The sequence below is a fragment of the Myxocyprinus asiaticus genome, chromosome 15 (genome assembly GCF_019703515.2).
Source record: "Myxocyprinus asiaticus isolate MX2 ecotype Aquarium Trade chromosome 15, UBuf_Myxa_2, whole genome shotgun sequence".
Classification (NCBI taxonomy): Eukaryota; Metazoa; Chordata; class Actinopteri; order Cypriniformes; family Catostomidae; genus Myxocyprinus; species Myxocyprinus asiaticus.
In genome coordinates, this window is record NC_059358.1 from 21,849,642 (window position 1) to 21,876,918 (window position 27,277).

The 27,277-nt window shown below is 44.0% G+C and overlaps 1 protein-coding gene across 1 annotated transcript in view; it reads right to left on the minus strand.

Moving 5' to 3' along the window:
• Positions 1–1,899: 1,899 nt before the first annotated feature.
• The window catches only part of LOC127452991 (zinc finger protein 804B-like), a 139,483-nt gene continuing 114,105 nt past the window's right edge, over positions 1,900–27,277 (minus strand). Inside the window, exons 3-4 of the mRNA XM_051718941.1 lie at positions 6,176–6,306; positions 1,900–5,401 (exon numbers count right to left, since the gene is read on the minus strand). Coding sequence (XP_051574901.1) covers positions 1,900–5,401; positions 6,176–6,306 — 3,633 coding nt within the window. The remainder of the gene's footprint in view (positions 5,402–6,175; positions 6,307–27,277) is intronic.

The following is a 27,277-nucleotide window of genomic DNA, read 5'->3' on the forward strand; positions in this document are numbered from 1 at the left end:
TGATCTATCTACCTAGCTATCTATCTATCTCTCTGTCTGTCTGTCTGTCTGTCATCTCTCTCTCTCTCTAAACAGTTTTTATTTATGTTCGCAAAGAAGCTTTTCTTTATGTTTGTAAGTTACAGTGGAACTATTACTGTCTCCAAAAGTCCCTTCTACAAATATTAAAATTCTATGTATTATGTAGTGTTTACAAACCTGTCCAACAATACGCACTAGATGGTCATCATTGGAACCTTTTGTTACTGGCCTGCAACTCCAGCATGAAGTGTACTAACAAAGAGAAATCCATTCCACTCAGTGAACATATACGTATATTTTTGAATGCAGTCAACTTCCGCTAAGCTTCTGCATATAAATTGTATTCCACTCGAGGCATCCATCCAGCAGGACACAACTTTTCCCTGCACCATTCTGTATTCATTAAATTACAAGCTCAACACAGTTTGAGTTAGAGTTTGGATATATGAATCACCATTCCATTTAGTGCAGCAAGAGACTGCAGAGTAGAGCTCATGCTTTCCAGAGCAGACGACTCGTACCAGAGAGAGTTAATTAGTGCAAATGCACAGTTGTGTTATTGAGCCACTGCTGGCAATGAGAGGCATCATTAACACAAACTCCCAGTCCCTCAGATCTGAGCAGTGAAGCACTGCTAATTTGAAATGAAGGTGTGTTAATATTCACTGTATTTGACATGTTTTATGCCATTTTCTTGAGGGCTTTTTAGAGGCTGTAAATGCCAATTCAGCCACAATCCTCCTCCAGGCAAAATGGCAAATGCTCTTTCCAAGTCTAAAAGTCAAAAACCTCAAAGTCAAATCTAGGCAACACAGACAATACTAATGACATTTAATTTATTCTTCTTCCCATTACATTTTCTAACAGATGAAGGTAAGTTTGGCTCTACCAAAATAAGAGTGAATAAAAAGTGTCTTAAACCTGTATGAAGCAATCAAGTGCATGTTATTTGTTATTACTTACATTACAAAATATGAATACATAAATACAGTTCAAGATTTTACACTTCATATAGATTGAAAAACATTATTGCACGTTGACACTACAGCTGAGCAAGTCAGTTTGCAAACTTGCTCTACCCTACTATACAACACAGTAAAAAAAAAAAAAAAAAAAAAAATATATATATATATATATATATATATATATATATATATATATATATACAGTATATATGTAAACCCGGGTGTAGACATTATGTTTTTTTAACTCTGGATTTCTTCACCCAAAGTGGTGGACACTGTGGTAAATTAATTAAAGACAATTGCTAAATCACATGCTGTATATCTGCCCCAAATACTCATCTCAATTTGCATCTAAAAAAACAAAAACAAAAAAACATTTAGAAGAAAACTTTGATGTACATTTTACTTGGTCAGTTTAAGGTTGCTCAAGGATACCTCCCCTGGTACTCAGGCTTTTTGATAACCCTCTGAACACAATACTTTGCCTAGTAGTGTAACTGTAAAAATATGCTAATTAGGCTTATTACTAATTGAAAAATGCATTAACATCCTAATTTGACTGCAGGATATGGTTTATTTCAGCCAACTGCTGAATTGGCTCAACTGCTGATGAATTACAATGTGCTGAGGCAGGAGAGGTTCAGCTGACTGGGTATGAAGTGTGGAACAGTAAACACAAAGTAAAAATACCTCTATATTTGAGTTTGTCAGTACTGCAACACACAAAGTTGATACAAACAAATGACTCAAACTACTCAACAGGAACTTTGACGAGAATTTTGAGGAGAACCTAAACAACTGAAAGCTCCCAGCCCACTTGGTAAGGCCTTTTACGAGTTTTAATGTCACAAATACTGTACTTTCTATTCTTTCTTGGTTTCCTGTTCCTTTTTTTTTTCCTCTCTCATTTTGACTAAGTAGTTGGTCCTGGGTGGCGTTGAAGGTCCTGGCTGTGAAACAGAGGGTGTAGTAGGGGGTGGATCTGCAGAGTGCTGGCAGCAGCAACAGCAGCAGCAGTGGTAGCAGCCATGGGCATTGGACTAAGCATGGTGGGGAGCAGAGAGGTGGGAGGCAGAGGATGGAGAGCTAACCCAGGAACATGATGGTGAGGGTGAACAGTGTGGAAGGATGAGGCTGGGACCAGGTGGAGGGGGTGAGCTGCTAAAACTGTGGCAGGAGGTGCTGAAAAGAACGCAGCAGGAAGTGGAGTGGCAAAATGGGGCTGAGAAAGAGAAGGATGAAGGGGAGGGAGTAGGGCAACAGGAGAATGGTGAGGTGCAACAATAGAGGGTGGAGAAGCACACGAGGAATGGAGTAAGCTGTATGGAAGACAGGCTGAAAGTGTAGTCTGATCGGGGGGTTCTGGGATTTGAACTGGTATTTGGCTCATGTTCATAGGTGTTTGGTGTAGGTCCTGTTGCTCTTGAAGGTGCTGCTGCTGCATATGCTGCTGGGCCTGGAGCTGGAGAAGTTTGTACTTCTCAATCTCTTGCTCGGTATAGGTGATTGGTTGCTCAGAAAGGGGAGGCATGTTGCATTTCGGATAGTCAATACTTGCCATTTCTCCATTGCCCATTTGGTCTCTGATGTTAAGTTTCTGTGACGAAGAGCTGTCTTGGTCTAGAGTTGTTCTAGCAGTACAAGTGTCTGCTGATCTATCCTGGTTAGTCATTTCAAGACAAGCTTGGGATGCATTAGGATATAGCCCCTGTTTGTGCTGAGAGTGTTCCGGAGCCTTACTATCAATCCGAGATTTAACTTGTAGTTTTGACAGGACAATTGCAGATGTTTGAACCTGGTTACTAATACTGTGACTTGCATCTTTATTTAACCTTGTTTTTCTTACTCCTTTCTTAATGGAGGGTAATTTACCAATGAGTGGAAGTGAAAGCGTGGCACTTCCTTTCTTTACTTTAACATCCTTCTCAACTGATGTGCTCTGATTTTTTAACTCTGATATGTTTTGAGTTTTGTGTTGATTATCCTCCTGTTCTATGCCTGATTTTAAGGAATTAGGCTGAGCAGAAGTTTTACTTGTTACTAATGGTGGTGTGTGACTTCTCTTTCTCAGAGGAGAAAGGGAGACCTTGGTTTTGACCAATCTCTCTGCTGAATGATTGCGAAGTTTCTGGCTCTGTCCAGTGGGAGATGGCCTAATATGAGAGTGACAAGTCCAGTCCCCACTGAGGTCAGAGAAGCTAGTGCTACTAGAGGAGCTGGGGCTATGGATGGTCACTGGCTTGTCATACCACCTGTCAACACTTCTCTCTGGACTTGACCAGGAAAATTCTTCTTTTTCCCTGTGCCTCCTGCCTATAGGGCCAAGTCTTTCGTACCACCAGTCTTTGACATCCTCCTGAGGTTCAGGGCTGTCATAGACTCTATAAAACAACTGCCTGCATCTATCTTGAATTCGTTGCTCTCTGTATTTATGCTCCTCAAGAAATCTTTTGTGCCGTCTGACGCTGTACCTCTCATTCTGCTCAGGGCTGTTACAAACCGCTGAATATTTTAGTTTATTGTAGATGTAAGAGTCTGTGTAATCCCAAAAGTCTCCTGTATGTTCGACATCTCTGCACGGACTATTTGACATGGGCCTATAACTGTAGCAAGGAACACTGTAAGAGGAATTTCTAATGCAAGACCTGGGGTGGCTTTGTTCCTTTCTCCAGGAGTATGAATAGCTTGATCTTGGTGAGGTGGAACATCTCCCCATGTGGTACACAGGCCAATCTCTATCTGAGGTCAAGTCTGACAGGCCGCCCAACAAACCAGATTTGTCGCTGTTGGGAGTTGATGCAGCATTCCTTTTAGACTCGAAGCCTCCGTCATACCACCTATAATTATCCTCTCTTCCTGTTGTGTAGTGAATAGAGTATGGAGAAGGCCTTCGCCTCATCAAACGCAGAGCAGACACCAGCCCCCCCATCTTTTGATATTTCTTCCTTTTACGTGCCGGGGTGGAAAGCGAGCTTACAACAATGCTTTTCAGGCTGTGCTCTGGGGTGTCACTTTCATTTGAAGTCTTATCTCTCACTGATCGTCTCCTCTTCCTGAGCTTGTGCCTCTTCTCGCTGCCTGCTTGCTTGTTTTGTGACATGTCAGTTGGAGCGTTTTGGAATTCAAAGCGTCCTCCGGCTTCTGTCTGTGAGCAGGTTTTGAGTGCACAGCCTGCTTGCCAGCTCCTGACAGCATCTAATTTATACCTAAGAGTTTTCCCCTTTCTCCTGTGCTTGGATCTCTTTGGTTTTAAAATGCCTAATTTATCTCTAGGAACATCCTGTGTTTGTGGCCCAGCTTTGTTATCCTGGCCTGTGGGCCTGTCGAACAAACCGAGAGCTGTCTCCTCAGTCTTCGTGCTTTTCTCTTTGCCCTCCCCATGTTTAAAATAAAAGTAGAGGGGGTTACAACTGTAAGATATGTGTGGCTTGTCAGATGTATACTGCACCAGCTCAGAAGGCCATTTCAGAATACTCCCCTCCTTGCTGAGTACATTTAGGAAAGAAATGGGAGCTTCATCGCTCTGATATGTATTTTCATCCTTGCAGCTTATGTGAATGTTATCATCCTCTGTCTCTTTTTCTGATACACAGTCCAACCTGTTCTGCATAATACCCTGTTCGCTGACTTTTTGTGTGTGTTGGTGTGAGCCTTCGTGTATTTGGAGTTGGCTTTGGGCCATGGTACCCTGTCCATTTGTGTAAACAGTAGGGCCAAGGCACTTGAGACATTCTCTCTCCTCTGATCCCCCATAAGCCCCCTCTGCCCTGTGCCTCTGCCCCCCATCAACCAATCTGTCCTCTGAACCAGCTGGCTCCCTGTCTGCTCCAGGACTGTGTGAGTCAGGCCACCCCAGCATCTCTGGCTCTGTTGTGCTGTAGTTTGCCTGAATTTCAAAGCCCTCCACGTGTTCTTCTTGTGCTTCCATTTGCTGTGCTTGCAAGTCCCCATTTACCCATTCCAGAGTTGGAGGATCATGGGAGAGATCATGGTCACCATTACCTGGGATTCTGGGAGGGCTTGACCAGAGGGCCTCCAGGGCGAGCCTCTGTCTGTGGTGATGGAGCTCCTTGTAGTCACTGGCCTCCTCAAGCCCATCGCTGAACACAGATGCACAAGAGTCAAGCTTTAGTTGAGCTCGCCGGGAAAAACAGAATGAAACCCCTGCCCTGGGGCTCTGGTGTTCAGCAGAGGACTTTGGTGGTGAGGAGTGTTTTTTGTGGCACGGTTCCTGATGTGTGGGTAAACGAGTGGAGGATAAGCCTTTCAGTGAGACGTTTGTGGAGATATGACTTGTGTCTTGGACTGAGGATGCAGTTGGTTTAGTGTTAAACTTGCTACTGCCAGAAGAGGGGATTTTGACTTGATCCTTATCTTTGTTTGTCGGCCTTAACTTCTGACCTTTCCGTTCATCGCTGTTGAAAAGAACACAAGACAGTGTTGTAATTAGGCAGTATGTCAGTAGAAATGCAAGATCTTGATGTGAAATGAGTTACCGTTATTTAAATTAACCCTAAATTAATGTTAGTCATATCATATTTTTAAATTATTTGTCCCCCCTTAGACCAACTTTTTATGATTTTTCTGTGAGTGTGTGTGCAAACGGCCATATTTTATTATAATTTTCCACCCTCTCTGACCCCTAGAATTAAACAGTCTATTTTTGTCTGTGATGCCTTTTAAAAACACACATCACACATTAAAAAGAAAAAGAAGAAGAAGAAAAAAAGTAGGCTATAGTTTTAACTGCTCCATTCCATGTCCAGATGCATGACATTGCATGACATTGTGACACGATTGCAAAACAATCCACAGCAAAATGTGTCTGCTATGACTGGACTAAAATGATCAGGAACCTTCTAAAACAAAAACTTTAGCCAATCATTCTGAATTTCTGCAAATTTGAAAAATTGGAAAGAGTTGTGTTTGCACCTTAGTTTCAGTAAATGCTCTTTTTGGACTGGGGTTGGACATTATGAGTCCTGAAAGTTACAGTATGTTTTCATAGAAGTTCTTTCATTTCAAGTTCTTTAATCTCAAAAGATCAATGAAAATTTGATTCCTAATGATTTTACCCCTTTATGCAGCCTGAATTATATAAAGTATGCATTCACTGTACTATACAGTGCACTCTATTGCTGTGTACAATCAAAAGTGATTGCGTGAGCTTGATAAGTATATTATTTTACCTGTCTCTCTGCTGTTTGAGTTGAGCGAGCTGGTGCAGTCGTTTCAGTGCTCTTTTCTGCTTCCTATCATCTTTCCAGGACTTAGAGGAGACATTGCGTGCAAATTCTCTCTGCTTCAACTCCTTTAGCCTCTGTGAGACAAACAGGCACACAGGATGAAAAGTGCTGGAGACCTGGAGGTCAGAGACCATGAAAAAAAAAAACCATTTGTTTGGCATAGATGAAGAACAGGAGAAAAAAAAAAAAGTTCTAGAGAAGCCATAACCCTGAGCTCAGGGAGATCTATTAGAAATACTTGGGACAATGTTAATATTCAAGTCAGCAAATGAGATCATTGCAAAATCTTGGTTATAACCACTTTTCAATCACTGTTGTTAAAAAAGGTTATAAATTCCCATCAATTTTCAACATAAAATGTGGAACTACAACTACTAGTTTAATTTTAAAAGGCACAAACCACACCGATGGATGGATAGGCCCATGTCTTTTTATCACTTTATTCCTTTAGGGCAGATGAGAAACATTGAAACAAAGTAAACAGAAAATAAGCAAAGCCAAAATACAATCACTAAACAGTAAAAGTGTCAGTGGCGTCTGGATTTATTCAGCAGACATGAACAGTAAGTCACATGAGCACAGCCAAACACTTTAGATTTCACTCAGCAGGGAAATAAAAGAGAAAGTCATATTTGTCTTGACTCATGAGAGGCAATGAAAATGTAATGAACTCGCCGCATCTCTTCTATTTTCTTCAGGGCTGCTGTATATAAACACAATCACACATAAAAGATAAGAAAAACAGACTGTTGTCTTTAATTGGAATCAGCCAAAATGTGCCATTCACCGTCACAGGTGTATGTCATAATGTTTCAGCACCATTTGTTTTTATGATAACGCGCATGCGCGCAAACACACGTTGTTTTTCATGTTTATTTTAGCTCATAGAGACATTTCTGCATTTAAAAAAAGTTGTGCGAGCAAGGAGGCCTACAAACCTGACTCAGTTACAACAGTTCTGTCTGGAGGAACGGGCCAAAATTCCAGCAACTTATCATGACTTTTCTTTTTGTTTTTCTGTTTCAAAAGTGGCATTTTCTTTGCAATTCTTCCCATAAGGCCTGCACCCCTGAATCTTCTCTTTACTGTTATACATGAAACTGGTGTTGAGCAGGTAGAATTCAATGAAGCTGTCAGCTGAGGACATGTGAGGCATCTATTTCTCAAACTAGAGACTCTGATGTATTTATCCTCTTGTTTAGTTGTACATCTGGCCTTCCACATCTCTTTCTGTCCTTGTTAGAGCCAGCTGTCCTTTGTCTTTGAAGACTGTAGTGTACACTTTTGTATAAAATCTTCAGTTTTTTTGACAATTTCAAGCATTGTATAGCCTTAATTCCTCAAAACAATGATTGACTAATGAGTTTCTAGAGAAAGCTGCTTCTTTTTTTTTTTTTCTTTTTTTTTTTTGTGCAATTTTTGACCTAATATTTACCTTAAGACATGCCAGCCTATTGCATACTGTGGCAACTCAAAAACAAACACAAAGACAATGTTAAGCATAATTTAACAAACCAAATAGCTTTCAACTGTGTTTGATATAATGGCAAGTTAATTTCTAGTACCAAATTAGCAATTTAGCATGATTACTCAAGGATAAGGTGTTGGAGTGATGGCTGCTGGAAATGGGGCCTGTCTAATTTTGATCAAAAATTACTTTTTTCAAATAATGATGGTGCTGTTTTTTACATCAGTAATGTCCTGACTATACTTTGTGATCAGTTGAATGCCACTTTGCTTAAAGTACCAATTTCCTTCCGAAACAGCAAAATCTATACATTATTCCACATTTTTTGCTGCCAGTGTATGTAAACTTCTGACCCACTGGGAATGTGATGAAAGACATAAAAGCTGATACAAATCATTCTCTCTACTATTATTCTGACATTTCACATTCTTAAACTAAAGTGATCCTAACTGACCTAAGACAGGAAATGTTTTCTACGATTAAATGTCAGGAATTGTGGAAAAACTGAGTTTAAATGTATTTGGCTAAGGTGTATGTAAACTTTTGACTTCAACTGTATATATATATATATATATATATATATATATATATATATATATATATATATATATATATATATATATAACTGGATCGCTGACACAACGGTAAACTGAAGCCTCCGGAAGTGTTCAAGCGGCCATCTTGGAATGCCTCAACTCTCATAGAGCATCAATGACTGGCAGGCTAAAACACCCCATTTTACAATCTCTGATTTCAGGATACGACAGTCACATTTCACCCTCTAGTGACAATCATGTTTAATGTTTAATTTGCTTGTTATGGATAATATTCATTACAAGGGAGAAGATATACATGGATCACGATGCCAGAGGATTCACCTGCCCCAGTGTGCAGCTTATCAGTACAGCACAAAACTATCCACAAGTTGTAATGTAAGTAAGCTGTAATATCTGCTTGTTTTAGGGTGAGGACATGTCCTTTCCCCCGAAGGGACTTTTAAAAAATCGAAATCGCCTTAAATGCCTGGGATTTGCCTGTTTTTATATTGATGTGCTCTCTGTAGTCATACATGGATAAATGTCATATATTATGTGTTTGTATGCCATTTAAACCTAGCAGTATAATTTTAATCACCTTTGTTTTGTGTGTCTCCATCCCTCTCTGAGAGAATGCACGCTCTTATTCAACTGACCACAAGAAAAAGGCACTTTTTGATGTAAACGTCACAGCAAACACAAACCGTTTTTACAATGTTTTACAACGTTATACTTTGGTTGCAGTTAAGTAATGTTGCAGAACAACGTTTTAAAAATGTCCTAGAAACGATACCTGAATAACATTCACAACATTTTTAAAACATTTTATTTTGGTACCAACCTGGTATGTTTTCTTTAAGTAGCTACAAAACGTAAATATAACGTGTTTTTAAATGAAAATAAAACCAGACCAAACTGCAACGTCTGTGGGATGTTTTGATTAGGTGTTAAACTAACATTATTTGTACGTTTAATTAAGACGTTTAAAATACGTCATGAAAATACCAAAATAAAACCAGGCCAAATTACAACATTTATGGGACGTTTTATTTAAGTGTTAAAATGACGTAATTTGCACATTCGAATAAGACGTTTGCAATACATCATGAAAATACCAAAATAAAACCAGGCCAAATTACAACGTTTGTGGGTCGTTTTAGTTAGGTGTTAAAATGACGTAATTTGTATGTTTGAAAAAGACGTTTAAAATACGTCATGAAAATACCAAAAGACATTATTTTCATCAGCTTCAGGAGAGTTTTTGAGTTGTGCCCATCTAGTGAAATTCTGGTTTGACATTCTTAAATTCATTTTGTGTTACAGGTAGGCCTATGTGAATCTCAATTTTTCCCTATTTAAAATGTAAAGTCTCATAAGCAAACCTCTCTTTTTGATATTCAACTTTGAGACTAATAAAAAAATAAAAATCTGTAAGAATTTATGATGATGGGCACAGACTAAGTGCATTGAAAATGTAAGTATAAAATGTATAATTTCCCCTCAATCTTATCTTGTGACATTGCGAAAATGTTGTTGTTTGCTGTTATTATTGACATAATTAATTAATTAATTAATTAAACGACCAGAGGCCTGTACCATGAAGGTTGCTGAACGAACTCAGGGTTTCAGGATTGGTTTCAGATTGACAAATTCAAATCAGTCCAATCATAATTGGTATCATGATGCAGCTCATCAACTTTCTCTGTCAACTCAGGCTTCGATCCTGACTTTAAGATTAGATGACGTACTCATGCACATGAATGAGTGATGTTTGCAGCGCACAAATAATCCTGTGAGAGAACGCGATTCACTTCTCACAAGAGACTCAGCCTCTCTGCTGAAAGCTGGTGATTATGAAAATAAGAATTTAAATTCATTTAAACTGTGCACAAGACATTGTTTTAAAAAAGTCAAAAAAGAAAAAATGCATTTACACTGCTCAAGAGTTCAGCATGAAATCATGAAGACTTAAAACACATCATTTACACAGTACAAGGGATAACTGTAAATAAAAAATAAAAAAATATTTTTTTTTTCTCCCCTTTTCTCCCCAATTCGGAATGCTCAATTCCCAATGCGCTCTAAGTCCTTGTGGTGGCGTAGTGACTCACCTCAATCCAGGTGGTGGAGGACAAATCTCAGTTGCCTCCGCATCCGAGACCATCAATCCGTGCATCTTATCATGTTGAGCGCGCTACCGCGGAGACCTAGCGTGTGTGGAGGCTCACGCTATTCTCCGTGTCATCCATGCATAACTCGCCACACACCCCACCGAGAGTGAGAACCACAGTATAGTGACCACGAGGAGGTTAACCCAACGTGACTCTACCCACCCTAGCAACCAGGCCAACTGATGAATATTCTCCCTAAGTTTATTTTCCTTTTTCAAAATCTACCAGTTAGTATATCAAAAAGTGTTTTTTAGACAATGGAATAAACTACTTTGTAAATATATATGGGATAATAGGAAACCTAGAATTAGTCTTAAAATTCTTGGAGGACTAGAATTTAATAAATTATTATAAAGCTGCCCAAATTCAACCTATATTGATTTGGATGAACGAAGAATCAAAAGTGAAACCAGGAAAATGGAAATTTATCAAATGGGGGAACCGTCATGGTTACTTGTGTAACCTCCGTTCCCTGATGGAGGGAATGAGACATTGTGTCGATGTAGTGACACTAGGGGTCACTCTTGGGAGCCCGAGACACCTCTGGTCTTTGATAAAAGGCCAATGAAAATATGGGCGAGTGGTATTTGCATGCCACTCCCCCGGACATACGGGTATAAAAGGAGCTGGTATGCAATCACTCATTCAGGTTTTATGCTGAGGAGCCGATATAAGGTCCGGCCATTTCAGCGGGTAGTTCAGCGTTGTGGCAGGAGGGACACAACGTCTCGTTCCCTCCATCAGGGAGGCCACAATTGGCTGAACTGTGTTACGTGAATTGGCGGTGTGTGGTGGGCAGACTACTGTGTGCCTCATAGCCAGCACACCAGGTCGACACGTAACCTCGCCCAACATAGTTATGTGTGTCGAATGGCCCTTTGGGGGCAAGTCGACTACCCAAAAGATAGAGACAGGCTAACCCAGTCGTGGCCTCTTTTTCCCTTCTTTTTTCCACTCCCTAAAAAAGAAGGGGGACTATCCAACTGGGCCGCCAGGTCTAGTTGGGGGGTGTCCCTCCCAAGAGAGGGGGGGATATTTAAGTGGAAAAATATGTCACATGGTCTTTCCAACCATGTGGAGAGTCTTCAAGGTAGATCCTACCCAATGGGGGATGAGTTACTACAAACATGGAGACTGGGGCAGAGGGGCTCTGCCCAAGGAAGACGCAGTTTGCCAACAGCGAAACGAACTAGTGGAAGATATATATCGCATGGGGTTAGCCTTACAGGGAAACGCCACATACGGAGCACCTACCCCAGAACAGGACTCTAAGTTAGCATGTGTACTGGGCCAACAGCGAGTCTCTCCGAAAACTCGACTGCCACAGGGCTCGGAGGAAGTCAACCAGGGAACAAAGTTTGTGAACACTACTGGGAATTAATGGCGCATGTCTTCAGCTCAAAAGGAGGTGGAAGGTGCTATGTGCAAGCGATACACCCGGCCGGCTATCCCGAGCTTATCCGCTTGTATTGTGTGCCACTACCTGGGACGAAACCGGTTCCACCCGGAGGTTGTAGAACCTTGCAAAGGTGTTGGGTGTTGCCCAGCCTGCTGCTCTGCAAATGTCTGTTGGAGAGGCACCCCTGGCCAGGGCCCAGGAGGCAGCTACACCCCTGGTAGAATGGGCTCATAGTCCTACCGGGGGCGGAATGTCCTGGGCATGATATGCCATAGTTATGGCATCAATGAGCCAGTGGGTGATCCTCTGCTTGGAGACAGCGCTTCCTTTCGGCTGTGCACCAGAGCAGACAAAGAGCTGCTCAGAGATCCTAAAGCTCTGTGTGTGATCCCAATAGATGCGTAAAGCGCGCACCAGACACAGCAACGACAGGGCTAGGTCTGCCTCCTCCTGGGACAGCACTTGCAGGTTCACCACATGGTCCCTAAAAGGGGTCGTGGGAACCTTGGGCACATAGCCCGGTCGGGGTCTCAGGATCACATGAGAGTAGCCCGGAGCGAACTCCAGGCACATTTCGCTGACAGAGAACGCTTGCAGGTCTTCTACCCTCTTGATGGTAGTGAGAGCAGTCAGGAGGGCAGTCTTCAAGGAGAGTGCCTTAAGCTTGGCTGACTGCAAAGGCTCAAAGGGGGCTCTCTGTAGACCCTGAAGAACTACAGAGAGGTCCGATGAGGGAACGAGGCACGGTCTGGGGGAAATTCAGCCTCCTGGTGCCTCTTAGGAACCTGATGATCAGGTCATGCTTCCCTAAGGACTTACCGTCGACTGCGTCATGGTGTGCTGCTATGCCGGCAATGTACACCTTCAAGGTGGAAGGGGACAGTCTCCCTTCCAACCTCTCCTGCAGGAAGGAAAGCACTGATCCGACTGCGCATATCTGGGGGTCTTCCCATCGGGAAGAACACCACTTAGCGAACAGGCTAAAGGCATACAGGCACCTCGTAGAGGGGGCCCTAGCCTGAGGGATCGTGTCTACCACCGCTGTGTCCCATCCAGGGGCCAGACATGGAGATTCCAGAGGTCTGGTCGTGGGTGCCAGATGGTGCCCTGTCCCTGAGAAAGAAAGTCCTTCCACAGGGGAATTCGCCGGGGCTGTCGCGAGAAGCGTGAGGTCCCAGAACTGCGCCTGGTCAGGCCAGTAGGGTGCTACCAGGACGACCTGCTCCTCGTCCTCCCTGGCCTTGCACAGGGTCTGTGCAAGTAGGCTCACTGGGGAAAAACGCATATTTGCACATGCCAGGGGGCAAGCTGTGTGCCAGCGCGTTTATGCCAAGGGGGGCCTCGGTCAGGGCGTACCAAAGCGGGCAGTGGGGAGGATTCTTGGGAGGCGAACAGGTGCACATGTGCTTGTCCAAATCGACTCCAAATCAAATGGACCACCTGAGGGTGGAGTCTCCCCTTTCCCCTGAGGGTAACCTGTCATGACAGCGTGTCCGCTATAGTGTTGAGGTTGCCCGGGATGTTAGTTGCTCGCAGCGACTTGAAGTGCTGCTGACTCTAGAGGAAGAGATGGCAGGCGAGTTGTGACATACAACGTGAGTGCAGAACGCCTTGGCTTGCCCTGGATCAACGGCCGAAACCACCGCAGGGCGAGCAGAATTGCCAACAACTCGAGGCAGTTGATGTGCCAATGCAGTTACGGGCCCATCCACAAGCCGGCGGCTGCGTGCCCATTGCAAACAGCGCCCCAGCCCGTTTTGGAGGCGTCCATCGTGACCACGACGCGCCTGGAGACCAGTTCTAGGGGAACACCTGCCCATAAAAATGAGAGGTCGGTCCAAGGGCTGAAAAGATGGTGACAGACCGGCGTGACGACCACACAATGTGTCCCGCGGCGCCATGCCCTTCTCGGGACTCGAGTCTGAAACCAGTGCAGAAGCGGTCTCATATGCATCAACCCGAGTGGGATGGCCACTGCTGAGGATGCCATATGCCCCAGGAGCCTCTGAAAAAGTTTCAGTGGAACCGTTGTTTTCTGTTTGAATGCCTTCAAACAGACCAACATCGACTGGGCGCGCTCGTTCGTGAGGCGCGCTGTCAAAGAGACTGAGTCCAACTCCAAACCGAGGAAAGAGATACTCTGAACCGGGAGGAGCTTGCTCTTTTGCCGGTTGACCCAAAGCCCGAGTCGGCTGAGGTGTGAGAGCACCAAGTCCCTGTGTGCGCACAACATGTCCCGAGAGTGAGCCAAGATTAGCCAGTCATCGAGATAGTTGAGAATGCAAATGCCCACCTCCCTTAGCGGGGAAAGGGCTGCCTCTGCGACCTTCGTGAAGATGTGAGGAGACAGGGACAGGCCGAAAGGGAGGATTTTGTACTGATATGCCTGACCCTCGAATGCAAACCGCAGGAAGGGTCTGTGTCGAGGAAGGATCGAGACATAGAAGTATGCGTCCTTCAGGTCTACTGCCGCGAACCAATCTTGATGCCGGATGCTCGCCAGAATGTGTTTTTGCGTTGAACGGGAGTCTGTGTAAAGCCCAGTTCAGTACTCACAGGTCCAAGATTGGCCGCAACCCACTGCCTTTTTTCGGTATGATGAAGTAGGGGCTGTAAAACCCCTTCTTCATCTCGGCTGGAGGGACAGGTTCTATCGCGCCCTTCTGTAGGAGGGTAGCGATCTCCCCGCAAGGTAGCAGCATTTTCGTCCTTCACCAAGGTGAAGTGGACACCGCTGAACCTGGGCGGACACCTGGCGAACTGAATCGCGTAGCCGAGTCGGACAGTCCAGACCAGCCATCGCGATGGATTGGAAAGCGCAAGCCACGTGTCCAAGTTCCACGCAAGGGAGACCAAAGGAACAACGTTGTCGGACGTACCGGCAGGTGGGGCCTCACGGCGGGGTGGAGCTTGAGGTGCCACACCATGTCGTGTCCGTGCTGAGTCTAAGGACATCGAAGCACTTACCTGGCTCCTTGTGACCACCCCAGGAACAGCCTGGGACAGGGGAGGAAGAGGCCTGTCCTCGTGACCCGTGAAGACTGTCACATCGGGGGCGGATTTGTGCCACAGCTGGGCGCTCAGGGGCGGGAGACTGCCGCTGGAGCGCCAAACCTGCCAAATAGAGTGGTGGACGGTGGTCGTGATGACAGCCATGCACACTGGATACGTGACCCAGGGAACAAGGAAACCACTCTTGCTGAACTCTTGAGTACTGCAGCCACTTGGGCATGCAGCGCAATTAAATGCAAAGGTAACAAAAAGATGGGGAGGTCTGCGTACCAGCTCCAGAGCAGCGGGTTTCGTCGTCCCTGGGTCAACCATCTCATGGGCACTTTGAAACCTTTCACGGGTTCTGGGCAGCCGCAAGACGGGTGGCATCTGCTTCCTGCAGTGGGCTCCATGCCAGGCCGAAGGGGCGAGCTGCGGCGGAGCCGGTGCAGTCACTGCAGGGGGACGCCCTTGGCGATGAGTAGACGGGGTGCGGGATCTTGAGCCGCACCGGGGCAGGATATGCCGGATAGCCTCCATCTACTGCTCCACCGTCGAGAACTGCTGGGCAAAGTCATTGACGGTGTCACCGAATAGGCCAACCTGGGAGATGGGGGCAGCAAGGAATCGTGTCCTGTCGGCCTCACCCATCTCGACCAGGTTGAGCCAAAGGTGGTGCTCCTGGACCACTAATGTGGACATCATCCGCCCAAGACTGCGCCGTGACCTCCGTCGTTCAGAAAGTGAGGTCGGTCGCCGAACGCAGTTCCTGCATCAATCCTGGGGCGGAACTACACTTGTGCAGTTGCTTTAGCGCCTTGGCGGACTTGCAGGAGAGCCATGGCGTGCAGGGCAGAGGCGGCTTGTCCAGCAGCACCGTAGTCCTTGGCCGTCAGAGATGACGTAAACCTACAGGCCTTGGACGGGGGCTTTGGGCACCCGCGCCAGGTGGCGGCGCTCTGCGGGCATAGGTGCACCGCGAGCGCCTTTATCCACCGGGGGATTGCTGAATAGCCCTTGGCCACCCCACCATTGAGGGTAGTGAGGGCGGGGAAGCTGAAAAGATCGGGACCGGGCAGTAAAAAGTGCCTCCCACGACCTTATCAGCTCTTCGTGCACTTCCGGTAAGAAAGGAACGGGGCGGGGCGTGGCTTTGAGCAGTGCCACGAGCCCAGGAACCAATCATCGAGCCACAAGGGTTCAGGGAAGAGCATAGGGTTCCACTCTAGCCGACGCTCGCGGCTGCCCGGGAAAGCATGTCATCATCTCCACGTTAGCCTGTGACTGGGCAATCGTCCCCGAAGGGAGGAGCCCAGCTGAGGCTTCTGCGTCTGACTGGATGAGCCCACTCTCCGATGCTGCGCTCGAGAGCTCATCACTTTTGCGGGCTCCGAATAAGAGGTCGAACTCGCCGTGAGACGAGCCGGCGGACTCATCCGGAAGCCTGAACAGGGTTTATTGTGAATAATAGTTAAACTAGTCAGAAGTGTTGCCATCTAAGGAATTTATGGATTATGTGTGTGCGTGCAGCTAATCATAAGTACATTTGCATATTTTATTGCATAATACGTTTATGAGAGAGATTAAAGATCGCTATAACGGCATTCCGTCTAAATGTTTACATTGTTAATTATGTCTGCACATTATACTATCGCCTAAATGTCATATGATTCTCCCGTGTTATTTATTTGTACTTTATTTAATGTTATATCTGCATTATATTGTATAGACTTAAAACGTGTCTCAGGGAACATGTATGGGCATGTTTATCTGGCGAGTTAGACACATGCGTTGTTAGCACTAGGTGGGCTAGGCATGCAGTGTGGTAGCATAATAATTTGTATAGAGTTTGTATTTGTATATATATAATTTGCTTTATGTCAAGTTCTCTAATGCCTTTTACCATGCTGCTTATACTTACAACCAGTATTAAAGTACTTAAAGTACTGCTTTATAGATCTATTACTCTTTATAGATCTGTGATTGTACATTTATGTTTATTTATATTTTGTATATTGTTTTATGTTTACAGAACCACACACATGAAATTTGCACAATAAATCTTCAACAAGTACACCCTGTTGTGAGACGTAATGTTCTAACCGGACATCCTGTAGTTCAATTACTCTGAACCAGAGTTAGATAAAAGAGTGAAAAGTAGTTCTTTACATGGTCCTTCGAGCCGGATGAGTGGACTGTTACAGACATGTCTCACCCAGATAGAGAAGCCCCTGCTGTGCGACCAAGGAGACGAGTTAACCCTCCAGCTTACTTTGAAGACTATGAGCTCAGTGGACCTGTGCCTCATCAACAGCAACCACGGTCACCTACCTATCAGGGTGTACTTGAGGATGAACCACCAAATACTACAGGTAATTCCAGATCCACTTCACCAATCAGTCAATCATCAGTGTGTTCAGAATGGATATTGACCGACCAATGGGACAGCACTTCTGAAAAGCTGAGAGAGGAGAATGCTGCATTGCAATGGCAAGTGAAACAGCTACCAGAGCTTACAGCTATGCTAGAGGAGATGAAGCGGGAGAACGCAGCTTTGCAACAACAAGCCAGCCAGCTCCCTGAGCTCATCCCAGCATTCCAAGAGATGCGTCAACAGAATGCTGCACTTTGTCATGAGCTTCAAAGCCTGAAATCTGAGCGGAGAGCTCCACCTGAGTCAGTCACTTCACCGATGGCATCACCACGCTCTCACTCTCCAGCAGTCCACATTCAGACTCCACAGCCATACTGCCCAATACCAGTCCCATGCTCCAGGCTGCCACCAGCTGCCGCTAAGAGACAGCCATGCCCAGCTGTGCCAGAGGAAAGCCCAGAGCTGATCGAGGACCTGAGAAACATGAACATTTCTTCCTCCTCACATGAGAGAGCCCCCTTTACAACACAGTATAGCGACTCACCTCAGATCAGGTATGCCAACTCCTCCCCGTATTCTATGCCACCTTGGCTGCCTGAGTTTGTGGTCCCATCACAGGACTGGAGGAGGCCAGCCCATGCAGAATACAGTTTAGAGCATCTCTTACCCTCATCTACCCATGAGGAAACCTACAGAGGTCCAGCCCCTACCATCCCCTTCCTTACGTCTCCTGACCCTAGGGAGTTTTCAAGGCTGAGAATTGCTTTGGAGAACATCCTGCCTGACGATGCCACAGAACACTTCAAGTTTCAAATCCTCACAGACCATCTGAAACTGGAGGAGGCCCTCCTGGTGGCAGACTCTTACAGCAATTCAAGGTTTCCCTTCTCGAACACCATGAAAGCTCTTAATAAAATGTATGGTCAACCTCACCAATTAGCCCTGCAATGAATTGCTGAGCTGATGGATGGACCTAACATACGCAGTGGAGATGTAAAAGCCTTCAGGATGTTTGGGCTGCACTCTCTTGTCAGTATGTTGCAACAGCTGGGCCACAAAGGTAGTGTAGAGCTGGAATGTGGATCACATGTGTATCGGCTCCTGAGTAAACTACCACATGACCTCAGGTCTAGTTTTAAGCAGTACACCCACCCTCTGCTAGTTACTATTCCCACATTGCTGGACTTTGCTGATTGGCTGGAATATGAGCTTCAAGTACAGGAAGACAATAGCCAGTATGCTTGTCACCCAAGGCAGGAATCCTCAGTACACAGCAGAGAGGTGAGAAGAGAGTCTAAGCAGCCTCATAAACCGACTACTATTCTGCTTGGAACTGAAAAGTCACAGTCCACACCTATGTCGTCAGCCATGTCTAAACCAGTTACAGTCAGAGAAGAGAAGGTGAGAGCATTTTGTCCATATTGCGACAATAATAAGCCTAACCCTAACCCTTCTCAGCCATACAGCCAGTCAGACTGGGGGCCCCTGGTGGGCCGGCAGCAGTGAGGACCTGTCTGGGATGGACACTGCAGGGTCCAGCTCAAGATCTGAGCAGTCATCTTACCCCTAAACAATGCCTCTTCACCTCGCTGCGGCCCATCAATGACCTTTATGCAAATGTGGAGAGACTGTGGCAAATGGATATTCTACCTTACCAGAGTGAAAAGGTGATCACCAGGTCATGCCAAGACAAAGAGTCCATTCAACTCCTCCAGGAAAACACTGAGAGAGTGGATATTGATGGTGTCCAGTGGTATGCTGCTACTCTGCTTCGTGTCAGGAACATGCCTTGTCTCTATGCACGTAAGGAAGCTGTCTTACCACAGCTGAAGGGAATTGAGAAATGGCTGGAGAGAGACCCTGATTTTGCTGCAGCATACCAAGAGCAGCTGGCCAAGCTAGTGCAAGCTGGTTATGTAGTGAAGCTCAGCCAGGAACAGGTGGACAGAACAGAGAGGCCTGGTATATCCCACACCATATGGTGCAACATAATGGGAAGAATAGGGTGGTCTTTAACTGTTCATTCTCATACCAAGGGAACAACCTGAATGAGCTCCTACCTGGTCCAACACTTGATCCGTCATTCCTGACAGTTCTTCTGCATTTCCGGAAGCACTCTATTGCCATCAGTAGTGACATCCTTGGCATGTTCCATCAGGTACACCTCTTGCCAAAGGATAAACCACTGCTGAGATATATTTGGAGAGATATGCAAAGAGACAGAATCCCTGATGTCTATGAATGGCAGGTACTGACTTTCAGGACTACTTGCAGTCTGTGTTGTGCCTCGTTCGGTTTACAGAAGCATGTTCTAGATTTCAGTCAGCCTGGAGAGGACACACGGGTTTCAGAGGAGAAGTCATTTTATGTGAACAATTGTCTTCAGAGCTTCGCTTCCCATGACATGGTCAAGAATCATGTTGACAAACTCTGCAGCCTTCTAGCATCTGGTGGCTTTGAGCTACGACAGTGGGCTAGCAATTACCCTTCAGTTATTAGCCATCTGCCAGCTGATATTCAATCTCAGAGCAGCATCCTCTGGCTCTGTGAAGGTCACCAAGAGGCCCAGGAATCAACTCTTGGCCTACATTGGAATTGTCAATCAGACACCCTTGCTTACAAATGATGCAAACCAGACTGTCATGTGCCCACAATGCGAAGCATCTACCAAATCTTTGCTAGCCAATATGATCCCCTTGGCTACACTGTACCATTCACCACTCGAGCTAAGGTGTTAGTACAGAGGTTGTGGGACAAAAGGAAGGAGTGGGATGACCCATGGCTACCAGAAGACCTACTAGACTCTTGGAAACACTGGGAGAGCGAGTTGGAAGACCTGCAGCACATCACTTTGCCCAGGTGTTATTGCAGCAAAGAACTGGACTGCTCCACTAGTATTAGGCAGCTTCACATCTTTTGTGATGCCTCAGAGAAGGCTTATGGACCTGTGGCTTACTTAAGAACCGAGAACCCTCAAGGTACAGTGGAGGTGGCCTTTGTAACAGCTAGGTCCCGTGTTGCTCCCAATAAACAACAGAGCATTCCTCGTCTTGAGCTGTGTGCAGCACTCAAGGGGGCACAGCTTGCTAAAGTCCTGAAGGCAGAGCTAACATTACCACTCAATAGTGTCACGCTGTGGTCTGACTCCACTACAGTACTGACCTGGCTTTTATCAGATTCCTGCCACTTTAAGGTGTTTGTGGGGACCAGAGTGGCAGAGATACAGGACTTAACTGAATCTGACACCTGGCGTTATGTACCATCAGGCTACAACCCTGCAGATGCCATTACAAGAGGGAAGTCTCCCTCTAATCTCAACAGAGAGAGGAGATGGAACCAAGGGCCAGCATTCCTCAGACAATCACCAGACAGCTGACCAGAGATGCCACCATTAGCTCACATAAACCAAAACAGTGAGCTAAAAAAGTCAACCTTCTGTGGACTGTTAACCTCTGCTCTGTCACTGCCAGATCCTCAGCAATTTCACACCTTCACAGACTACCTAAAGGCCCTTATACAATCATCCAATGAGAGCTCTCCCTACATTGCAACTGCACAGGATTATAAAGAAGCCGAGCTCACGGCCCTCCGTCGGATCCAAGCCGAGTCATTTCCTGAAGAGGTGTCCCACTTGAAATCTGGTAAACCTCTGCCAAGCAACAATCGACTGCTGTACCTAGCCCCTGAACTAGATACCAGTACAAATCTCATACGTGTTGGTGGTCGTCTCAGACAGATCATTGAACTAGAAGAAGATACCATTCATCCCATTGTCTTTGACCCGCTCACCAAGTTGATCATCAAAGACTATGATGATCGTTTGCATCACCCTGGACCAGAAAGGGTGTTTGTGGATCTCAGGAGGAAATACTGGGTATTAAGAGGATGCACTGAATGCCAAAAATGGTGGGCCAAACTGCATCCCCCTAGAATGGCAGAGAATTCACCAGCCAGTTTTCTATTCAACTGGGATAGATTGCTTCGGCCCTTATCTTGTAAAGGTGGGACGCAGAAATGAGAATAGATGGGGGATCATTTTCAAATGTATGACCACCCGCGCAGTGCATATTGATCTCCTCGCAAGTATGGACAGTGATTCATTCCTGGTGGCCTTTCATCGCTTCATTGCTCGGCAAGGGAAACCCTTTGAAATCCTATCAGATCAAGGAACAAATTTCAAAGGTGGGGATAAAGAATTTCGGGATGACTTTGCAGCCCTTCAGCCTGAGCTCCAGGCTCAACTTGCAAGCCAGCAGATTAGGTTCACGTTCAATCCACCCAATACACCCCATTTTGGTGGATGCTGGGAGCGGGAAATTCGATCTTTGAAAACATCCCTGCAAGTGACCCTCGGAGCACAGACAGTCACTGAAGTAGTATTGCGAACTGTTCTTACTGAAATAGAGGGAATACTTAATGCCAAGCCCATTGGCTACACATCTTCAGACATCGCTGACCCAGATCCAGTTACACCCAACATCCTGTTGATGGGGCGGCGAGATGCCTCACTTCCACAAGTGACATTCCAGGATCCCGAACTTCTGAGCCGACGGAGATGGAGGCATAGTCAGCTGCTAGCTGATCACTTTTGGAAACAATTCATCCATAACTACCTACCTAACCTCCAAACCAGACAGAAATGGATGTCAGAGAAAGACAATCTATGAATAGGTGAAACAGTGGACCAGCAGCTACCTCATGCGCTTTGGCCAGTTGGAAGGATTGTTCAGGTTTACCCGGGGAAAGAAAACAGAATCAGATCTTCTGAGATCAAAGTGAAGGACAAAATTTAGCTAAGGCCAGTGACCAAAATCATCAGCCTACCTCCTCTGCCTGAGTGACATACCAATAACTCACCACTTAGTAAGGCCTTTTTTTATTGTTCAAATTCACATTATGAATTTGGGGGCGGCTGTAAAAAAGACCACCCTTCGGAAATTGACTCTTCCAAACTTCTCCGCCTCTGTTCGTGATTTGGACTGTTCCAAAACTTTCTGGGGAGTTGGAAAACAAGATATTATGGAGAGAGGATGTGTAGATGTGCTTGTTTATAGTGAATAATAGTTAAACTAGTCAGAAGTGTTGCCATCTAAGGAATTTGTGGATTATGTGTGTGCGTGCAGCTAATCGTAAGTACATTTGCATATTTTATTGCATAATACGTTTATGAGAGAGATTAAAGACCGCTATAGTGGCATTCCGTCTAAATGTTTACATTGTTAATTATGTTTGCACATTATAATATCACCTACATGTCATATGATCCTCCCGTGTTATTTATCTGTACATTATTTAATGTTATATCTGCATTATATCGTGTAGACTTCAAACGTGTCTCAAAGAACATGTATAGGCATGTTTATCTGGCAAGTTAGACGCATGCGCTGTTAGCACTACTAAATAAAAAAGGAAATGCATCTTTTAATAAATTATATAACTGATACATACAACTAATACAATAAACATGTTAGGAATTTTACAGAGAGCACTTGAAAGAGATTTACGGGACACTCTGAATAATATTATATGTATATAAAAATTTGTCAGCAAGACTGGGAAGAAATATCATATAATACATTGCATACTACTCAATCCCGTGTTTGGAGGGAATATGCTTGGAAGATACAAATTAGATTTTTTATAACACCTGTTATTCAAAGTAAATACAATAGCATGGTAAAAGGGGATTGTTGGAGAAACTGTGGAGAAAAAAGGTTCATTACAGTCACATTTTATATGAATGCTCTAAATTGACAACTTATTGGAATGAAGTGATTAGACTAATATCTAATAGTAAATTTAATATTTAACTGCACAATAGAAATACATCCAGAAACCCTTATTTTGGGTAAAATGCCATTGTCCTTAAAAAAATAAAACTGAACAATATATATTTAGGGTAATCAGAATAACTTTGAAACAGATTACAAAAAATTGGCTTAAACCAGACCCCCCACAATTTCAAAGATGGAGAAAAACGATTTCGGAAATATACCAAATAGAGAAAGTAACATTTAAAATTCATAATAAAAGTATGGAATGTAAACATAAATGGGATTTTCTTAAAAAATATTATAAATTAATTTATATAGATTGTTTCCTTCAGATTCTTGATTTTTTAACAAAATTATTTAATACGACGTATGATGTCCTATCTCATTTGATATTTAAAAAAAGGAGGTGATGCCTTAACTTTTTTCCACTTTATTTAAAATAAAATATCACATGTAAATGAAAGAATTACACGTTATTTATAGAATATGTTGTGAATGGTTATTTGATATGGTTGTTCAAAATAACATTGTGTTTTTTATTGGGGGGGGGGGGGGGTCATTTCTCTTTCTTGATGTACAATTTCTACATTGTCTTTAGTAAAAAAAAATGCAAAAATAAAAAGTATAAAAAAGGCTACTATTAATTAAAAAATGAGCACTTGCAATACTGTATGCAAAAATTGGTATGCAGTAAGACGTACTTGTTTTTTTCTTGGATGTATTCTTGGATGTATTTTGTGTACTGCTTATATTCTTATTACTTATATTATTATAACCCCCCACGTCCTTTCGCCCCTGCCCCTTCTAAGGTCTATGCATGTCACTGGTCTAATATCTTATGTTTACATTTTCAAAGATATTTTTTGCTATAGCTAAAGAGGGTAAATGAAAAGCAAATAATTTTAAATAAAATACAACACTCTATCTGCTGAAAATCTACATTTAGATTCTTAGTGGATTTCTAAGATTTTATTTGTAAATTGTGATTTAAGAGACACGGGGGAGTGACTTGATTGCGTCAAATGTCATTTTACTTACAGCTGATTGGTTAGCCATATGTAATCTAGAATGAAACCTGCTACAGAGCAGGTTTGCCATGTAGCGTAAATTGCTATGGCAATGAACACCGCTGTATGGTGCCTTGGGCGAAACCCACTTCACCACACCCCCAAAAGGGGGGGGGGGGGGGCTGTGTGGGTGCCTCGTGCCGCCTCCCACAAGATGCGCTGATCCGCTACTGCTCACAGGTGCCTGACTGATGATCAAAATGCATTGTCACAGAGGTGACTGTACATTCTGCACAAAGTGATTGAAAACCATATTTACTTACAGGTGTGAGTCTTGAAATGTCCTGTTCATGCAACAGTTTACAGTAGCAGTTCGAATACTGGCTATTTGAACGAACAACCGAAGTCACAATCGTATTCTAACAGCTGTAACCATGGGCGCCTGCAGGATTTAATCTGAGGGTACACACAGAAATCTGCTGTAGAGGTCTGCACGGGCCTTAAAATTAAACCCTACCTGGCCCGAACGATAGGCTACTGTCAGATTTTAAGCCCGAACCTGAAATCGCTTACTATCTAATTTCTTCTCCTAGCAAGTACTGTTGCAATAGGCTGTATTTTATGATAGCATACAGCATTGGCAACATTCCTAACAGTACTGAAACAGTAAACATACATAGTTTTAACAGGGAAGAAGGGGGGTGGGGAAGCATTGACTTGACGTTTATTTAATGAAACTTCACTTGGTGCAGAACAATCTGGAATAAAATGAAACACTGCAACAGTCTCCTCTATGAAGCCTTAACCTGTTTAGAATGTTGACTCTTTGTGACAACTGCGCTAATAACTATCTAGGCAGCGCAAAGAAAGACACCTGTGCTCCGTTTCATTCTTTTTAACTTGATATGGTGTTTAAAATGTGCCGGTCCTGCTTGAGACGCTAAAGAAAAAGCGAGAGGCGGTGCAAATGTCAAAGACATTCGTCCAGCATGTTTAAACAATGGGAAAAAAGAACAGACGCACGCCAAAATACGTTCGGCCCCTAACTCTTCCGTTCGCACGTGTCTGTGAGTGAGAGCGTGAAATAAGTTCGGTAGGCCGGTTTAATTTTTCATGCAAACCCGAAGTCCTACTTGAAAAACTGACCCGAACCCGACCCGAAACCCGTCGTATTTTCGCGCTAAAAAAGCAAAACGCACCACAACGAATAGAGCAGGTGTCTCGAGACGCATTTTTATCAGTTGAAGGTTTTTTTTGTTTGTTTGTTTTTTGTTTTTTATTATTATTTGACATGGCGTCTAAAATGCAGCGCTCCTGTGAGAGATGCTAAAAACATAGTGAAAGGTAACGCAGTTGTCAAAAGACATCCATCTAGCGAATGTTTACAAGGAAAACGACTGGAAAAAACAGCGCGAGCGGACGCAAAAACACGTTCAGTTTGAACAGCCCTTTGTTCACATGACACAGCACTAGCTCAACTTTCTCAAAGTTACCTCACAAAAAGGTATCCAGCGCTGTATTCGTAAATATCTTGATACTGTTTTACTGTGCGAGAAACCGCTCCAAATGATTCAGTGAGAGAGCTCTCTGAACGAATTTTACTGAATCACGAATCGATTCAGGACATTTTGCAAGCCCGTTTGGCCAATTCACTGAAAAGAACCGACTCAAAAGAATTATTCATTCGCAAATTGGGCATTTTGCTAGTTCTTTTAAACAGCCAACAGAAATACGGGACACATTTCATGATTACTGAAATATTCTGAGAGTAAATATTTCACATGTCAGTCGGATCGCTCATGGTACGCACAGTGCGTACGGCCTGTACAGTTGCAGGTGCCACTGGCTGTAACCATAGTGACATTGACTAAAGTAAATATCGAAGATGGCGACGTCCATAACACCTGCATGTCTTGCCACAATTGACGCCACGTTATTAAATAAGTCCAAACGAGGCGCAAGTTTTTCCATCAGATCATAATTAACCGACAGAGGGTTTAAATGCTTTTAAACTGAGTGCAAAGCGCAGATTTTGTGTCGCGCGGCTCGTGCACGAGCAGCCGGTGGAAAACAGCGGCTGAATCTTCGGATGACAAGCAGCTAGCTGTTAAGCACTCAAAACAGGACTGACAACCGTATTCTGCTGCTATGTGAACGTGGCAAGAGTGATGAATAGACTTTAAAACTGTCATTACACTCTCAGAGACTGTTGAATTTAAATTGTCTGCACTAATGTTCACCACAGAGGCCAAAATGAGCATATTATAAATGCTAAAGCCTCGTGATAAATTTACAATAATCATTATTGATGTTTGATTTTCATTGTCTGTATTTCAGGAATGCTGTATGTCTCCAGTTTGCCAGGACATAGAAAACACAATAGATGCTGTGTCAACCTGGACAGAAGCCTCTTCCAGTTCCACCTACACCACACCAGACTTCTCTCTTCCAGTAAATGGATGGCTGTCTACTTGCATGTTTTGTTATCCTCAGAGCTAAATGTTAAAGGGATAGTTCACACAAAAATGAAAATTCTTACATCATTTATTCACCCTCATGCCATCTCAGATATGAATATTTTTCTTTCTTCTGGAGAACACAAATTAAGATTTTTAGAAGAAGATCTCTGCTCTGTAGGTCCATACAGTACAAGTGAATGGTGGATCAGGCCTTTGAAGGTCCAATAAAGAGAAAAGGTCAGCGCTAAACATAATCCATCAGACTCCAGTGGTTTAACCAATGTCTTCTGGAGCATTCCAGTTGGTTTTGGGTTAGAACAGACCAAAATATAACAACTTTTTCACTGTACAACTTGTCATTGCAGTCTCTAGGCACAATCATGATTTCAAGCTAAATTTTCCTTCCTAGCGCTTGACGCATCCGCAGAGACCTAGATTGTGCAATAGGAAGTGCAATCCAGCTTGAAATCATGATTGCCAAGGAGACTGATGTAAACATGGACAGTGAAAAGGGAGTTACAAACCAGCTGGATCACGTCAGAAGACATTGTCTTAACCACTCGAGTCGTATGGATTACTTTTATGCAGCCTTTATGTGCTTTTGGAGCTTAAAAGTTCTGGCCACCATTCACTTGCATTGTATTGTCCTACAGAGCTGAAATATTTTTTCTAAAAATCTTCATTTGTGTTCTGCAGAAGAAAAAGTCATACACATCTGGGATGGCATTAGGGCGAGTAAATGATGACAGAATTGTCATTTTTGGGTGAATTATTCATTTAAGTGCATACGTTTGCATACCCCATTTGTCTTGTAAGTAAACATAACACATTCCTTTCAGAATATATACAAATATAAGAGATAAAAG